Raw genomic sequence first — 6,086 nt, 5'->3', positions numbered from 1 at the left:
TAGTAGTGATAATAATATAATATAATATTATTAAATTAATAATAAAGATTTATTAATAATAATAAGTTATTAAATAAAATAATAATAAATTATTAAATAATAATATATTATTGTGAGATAGATGCAGTAGTCCATAATAAACAGATAAACTAATAACTTGACAAACAAAATTAGAATATCGAAATATAGAACAACAACTCCTAGTAGCTGGTAGATGTATAAGCACCTCCTAAAATTCAAAGCAACATCAAATATAGATTGACCTTTCTTTAAGGTGCTTATCCTACATTCGATGACATTTATTAGTAATTAACATAATCTAATATCAACACGTATAATCTCAATGTAGTGACGATATATACTTTTGTTATTAGGATTGTGTTGGTGCCATAGATGGTACCCTTATACAATCAGTTGTTACAGATGATGTAGGCAAGACATTTAGAGATTGTCACGGGGACAAAACATGGAATGCGATGGTTGTGTGTTCACTTAACATGTTGGTTACTCACATCAATATGGGATACGGAGGGAGTGCACACGATACAAATGTATGGATGCGAAGCTTAGGAGATGCTAGAATGGGATTCCCTCATCCACCTTCTGGTACTAGCTAACTTATATTGCCATGAATAATATTGGAAAATTTTCCTGACACTTTCACAAACTAACATTATGATTGTTGTACAGGGAAATACTATGTAGCCGATTCAGCGTATTCTAATACACTCGGGTACTTGAGTCCATAACTAGTACCTGGGTTGAGGTACCATTTGCTTGACTTTAGAAGAGGGACTCCACCACAGGGAATGTATGAGCAATTCAATTACCGACATTTTTCTTGTCGAAATGTAATTGAGAGGGTTTTTGCGGTTCTCAAAAATAGGTGGAAGGTTCTAAAATCGATGTCGTAAATGGACGAGTCTAATCAGTTGAAAATTATTGTAGCTTGTTTTTACCCTACATAATTTATTCGTTTACATGATCTATGTATTCCTTTCACATACCAAATAGAAGTCATAGAACAAAGAGTTGATCATAATATGTAATATGATAACAGAAAAATGACTATGGATAGTGTACGATAACAAATAACTGAAGAAATATGGGTGTCAATGGAGAATAATCCCGAGATAATGAAACAAATTTTTGGACAAGAAGAAGATGAAGAATTAACCGATTATGAAAACTACTTAATGTTCGATAATATTATTATTTTGGCTAGTAATTCAACTATCAAAACGTGTATTTTTTTTCATTTCAACAATGACAAGTATTATTGTTGTTATTATTAATAATATTAGTGTTGTCATCTATTAAAAAGTTTGTACTTTTAAACAATGACAAATATTATTGAAATGTGTACTTCTTAGACTTGAATTATCATTTCGATATAGCTATTGGAATCATATAGAAAAAAGTATTAGCAAAATAATAATTAGCAATATTAAAATAATAATATTATTATCATTATTATTATCCCTAATGAGGGCCTTTTTGATTTCATTCGTATTCCGATTCCGACTTTCTTTTTTTCATTTTTGTTTTAAATTTTTTTAATAAAAATAATATTAAAAGCAATAGTAATAGGAATAATAATAACAATAATAATAATTGTAATCATGATATTAATATTTACAATAGTAATAATAATAGTAGTAATAATAATAATGACAATCATAATGATCATTGTTTTATTATCAATTAAACTGAATTAAACTGAATTGAACTGAAAATAAGTTGGGGAGACCCGACCTTAAAAATATCTACATGTTAACCCGGCCTTACCATACAAAACAGTTGTGTTATGCATTTCTCCGATACAACTATACAAGAGTAGTTTCTTTTGGTTCATGTGAATGAAGTCTCCATCGAATTAATTTGCAAAGAGAACAAAAAATATCGTTTTTATCTCCTCGGCAGCAGTTTTTTGGGTGCACAAATCAGAATCTTCTCACTAACGCCACAACAATTTATAGTTATTTTGCCAACTAAAATGCTCTTTTCGTCGACCTATTGTTTGCTAATAGCTCACTGCAAAATTCTGCCTTTTTTCAATTGAGTGACATTCAGACGATGTTAACTTTCAATTTTAGAATCGCAATATCCTTTGAAGCTGAAGGAGGTTATCAGAAACTTTTGAGAAGAAAAATGAGGTATTATTATTTTTCTTGTTTTTTTTTTCTTAGGCTCCGTTTGGTAGAGCGTAAAACATTTTCAGTGTAAAATGATTTTCATAGAAAACAATTTACAATGGAAAACACAATTCTAAAATTAGTTTTCCATTATTTGGTTTGATGTAAGAAAAATGATGAAATGAAAGGAAAATGGAAGGGAAAGTAAGGAGGTAGGGAGAGGAGTGTACAAGAAAGATAAGGAAAATAGTTTTCCACTCATTTTGAAAGGAAAATGGTTTTCCATCATTGGGAGAGTAATTTTACCCCAAGGGAAAATGGTTTTACACTCTTTTGCCAACCAAACAATGTAAAACTGAAAATAGAGGAAAACAGTTTTCCGGGAAAACGTTTTACGCCCTACCAAACGGAGCCTTAATGTCCTTTCTTTTTTAGTTTCCCCTTACTTTCAAAAATGATAGTATAAGATGATTTGTGAGAGTAGATTTGTTGTTGAATTTATGCAGATATAATCAGATATTGGTTTCGAAGATATCGAAATTTTGCTACAGATCAAAGCATAAGGTGGCGGAAAAGCTAGTTGAGGAAGTGGACAGTTATGGTGCTGGAAGTATTTCTGATCGTTCTAAGTATCTTGATAAGGTTAAGTAATTGTCAAGTTTGTGTTTGTTTGGTTAGTTAGTTTCTTATTGAATTTATGGACTTATGGATATTTTCCTGCATTTTGTTTTTTATTATCTGAACATGATTGTATTTACATCTGCTTTTTTCCTGATTAAACTTGAATTTGCCTTAGAGTCCTTGCAAACTGAAGTGGAGACTATTGTAGGGGGCGTATAATTTTGTCAAGGATGTATTAGTGACTATCGACGGTAAATAGTTCGGTAAATCTTAAGAGTTGGGAGGTATGAGTATCTGTATGAGGTTGGAATTGTTCGTTTGAGGTTAATTTGCTTTTCGATTCTTTGGTTTTGTGGCTAGAGAGGAATGGTAGAATTCTTAAAAACAATAATGGTTGTGAGGTCTTGTGGGATGCACCATTTACTTTTGGGACTTACTTGAGGGTTTTTTTTTTGGGTTTTGGTTCATTTTGTGCATAAATGGCCAAATTGGTCCTTTAAGTGTAGGCTTCCATTTATATCATAGTGTTGGGTAGTAAAAACACATAAATGGTTAACTTCAAGTTTGAATTGGATTTACTTGTTACTGTCCAATTGCTAGGAATACTCGAGGAGTTTGTTTGGGACCAAATTGTGAACATTGGATTGTCTGGCTAGTACTATGATGGACCAATTGCAAAGAAAAATACACGCAAGCACATGTCTATGTATACATATCTGTGTATGTATGTGTTCTCATGTTTCTCTATCTCTCTCTTCAGTAACGCACACATACCTACAGTCACATGATTCTGTACTTGTATCATTGTATGTCTACAATATTACTCTTGATATTGGTTGGATAAGTTTTGTTATTTGCCTTGTCTCCATCTTTAACTTTGAAGATATTGGGTTCCCTAATGTTGTGACCATCTTCTTTCTCTTGTAATATGAAACAACCCTTATATTTTATATAAATTTTTATATCACGTATTTATCTGAAGATCTTTATTTCAGGGCTTTGCTCTATGTACTCAAGAAAAAGTATCTAGAATATTTTGAAGGCTTAGTCATGTCATGCTAGATTTACATGTCTCTTTTATGTGGCTTTTCCGTAGTTCGAGCCATGTGCTTCAGTTGGATCATCACTTGTCAATTATAGATTTCTAGGCACGATTATAAGTGCTTCGTTTGCTTTGACGTGTGATTATTTCTGCTTACAGCCTGCTATGCTTTGGTGTTTAGTTGGCTTTTGACAGAGTTTCCAGGACATAATAAATCTATGTTGGCATTAAATTGAGCTTCTTTTTTCTCATATGTTGATTTCCTTGATTTTTGGCTATATGTATGCTCTTTATGGATGCATTTTTTGTTTTCATATTCTCGTACAGGTTTCTGTTATGTTAGGGTACAGTAAACTTGATGGTTTAGTAAATGGAAGAAGTCAGAAAGAATCAGGTGTGGTTTTAAAAGATGGGTTAGACACCTTTGATGTTTCCATCATGTGCAAAATATTTCCATCCATCATCATTGGAAGCTCACCCCCGGTGGAACTGTACAATGATTCTGCTTGGCATTCTCAAATAAGGACTTATTCTCCAGTTCTAAGCTCTGAAGAATTTCAACCTATCCTGACAGAAGGGAAGTGGATGATTCCGGAAACTCTTACAGAAATGGGCCCTTCTCTTAATTACAAGGTTCCAAATATGAGTTCCTCATGTGAAGAAGTTTCTTTTCCTTCACCATTCCAAACTCAGTCTGATGGTATGGAAGATCAGCAATTCGGTTTTCCAGGTTCTGGAGAATCTCCAGCTCCTCCAATGGTGCTTGAGAAGGACAAGTTATCTCGGTTGATTCTTGACAAGCCTATTAGCTTCATAGAGGGATTGAGCAAAAGGCAAACTCGTCAGCTGGAAGACTGTGATTTCCATACGGTGCGCTTAGTTGTCATAGAGAATTTCCTCTGTTAGTCCTCACAGGAATATCTTCTGCTAGTCTAGCAGAACTATGAGGGTCACCATTTTATATATCATATATTCCTTTTTAACTCAGATTTTATCTTTCCCGCTATGTAGTTGCGCAAATTGTTGCACCACTTTCCTCGTACCTATGCTGATCTACAAAATCTAAATATGGGAATTGAGGATGGCCAGTACTTGATTTTTGTTGGGAGGGTTTTGTCTTCCAGGTATGTTGACTTTACCAATATCAGTTGCTTTTGGTGCTATGATGTGCTTGGGAAGCAAGAAGGAATCCAGTATCTGCTTGTTGTTCATATTTGAGCTACCTTATAGCTTTCAAATTATTATTCTGTTGAATGATCTTTGTGATGGAAGCATGCTATGTTTTTGAGCTATGGTTAACTATGTCCCTAGTATTCATGTCTGACCATATATTGAGTATAAAAAATTATTTCTTTCAAAGTTGTGAGTTTTCTTTCTGGAAGCATGCTGTTTGGGAAAAGCATACTCTCAAAGTGTGATTTTTTTTGAGAATTTATACACATTCTTGGAACAGTGCAAATATCCATGGGATAGCCTTTGCAAAAAGTGTCTGAAAGTGACCTTGTCACAGTTTTTCTCCGTGAATTTGCATTGTGGTCTGCACATTTATTGACAGATTGTGAACAGACCCGCTGGACTGTGTAATCTTAAACAATCTGTTCTAATTTTAACAAGCCAGCTCTCTAAGCACAAAACATGTGCTGCAAGGGAAGTGCACTTCTTGTCCCCCTATCTATAGTTTGTCGTATCATGACTGTTATGTCTATTCAATTGGGCCATCCTCCCAGAGGTCTTAAGCTTCTTTAGGGCCTTTGATTTCCACATGAATTTGGATAAAAGAAAAGGAGATGAATATGCGCATCTTTGTAGGTGTTCATGAAAGAGTTAATACAAAGATACGAATATTCATCTTTCCTCTTCTAATATCTTTTTCTATGGGTGTGTTTGGTTGGATGAAAAACATTTTTTATGGAAAGTGGTTTTCCATGAAGACTATTTTCCATAAAAACTCAATACTAGATTGATTGATTTTCCTTTGTTTGGTTCCAGAGAAAGTATGGAAAATGAGTAAGAGGACAGAGAAGATATAGCTAACCAAATCAGTGGAATAATGGAGAATGAGTGAGATTTTCTCCCCGCCCCCCTCAAATTAGACCAAAATATTTTATCAGACAATTCTACATATCTTAAACAAATAAGATTATGGAAATTCATGATAATATCATTCGTTATCATTAAATTAAAATGTTTACCATGGTGAATAAGCTTAATGCTTGTTCATATCATAGGACTGTATTTTACATTTTCCTGTAGCTATTACTATTATTGCCGGTATCATTAATATTATA

General features: G+C 33.3%; 1 protein-coding gene across 3 annotated transcripts in view; it reads left to right on the top strand.

Moving 5' to 3' along the window:
• The first annotated feature begins 1,806 nt into the window (after positions 1 to 1,806).
• The window catches only part of LOC104896864 (ATP-dependent DNA helicase homolog RECG, chloroplastic), a 36,685-nt gene continuing 32,405 nt past the window's right edge, over positions 1,807 to 6,086 (top strand). For 2 of the 3 annotated variants that reach the window (XM_048646126.2, XM_010683652.4), the window contains exons 1-4: positions 1,807 to 2,156; positions 2,642 to 2,777; positions 4,126 to 4,668; positions 4,810 to 4,922. In XM_048646126.2, coding sequence (XP_048502083.1) covers positions 2,077 to 2,156; positions 2,642 to 2,777; positions 4,126 to 4,668; positions 4,810 to 4,922 — 872 coding nt within the window. In that variant the 5' untranslated portion in view covers positions 1,807 to 2,076. Of the gene's footprint in view, positions 2,157 to 2,619; positions 2,778 to 4,125; positions 4,669 to 4,809; positions 4,923 to 6,086 lie in introns of all 3 variants that reach the window. The other variant, XM_048646127.2, reaches the window with a different exon arrangement.

The sequence above is a fragment of the Beta vulgaris genome, chromosome 6, assembly GCF_026745355.1.
Source record: "Beta vulgaris subsp. vulgaris cultivar EL10 chromosome 6, EL10.2, whole genome shotgun sequence".
Lineage (NCBI taxonomy): Eukaryota > Viridiplantae > Streptophyta > Magnoliopsida > Caryophyllales > Amaranthaceae > Beta > Beta vulgaris.
Note: the sequence above shows the minus strand (reverse complement) of the source record. Positions and strands in the feature narration are given on the sequence as shown.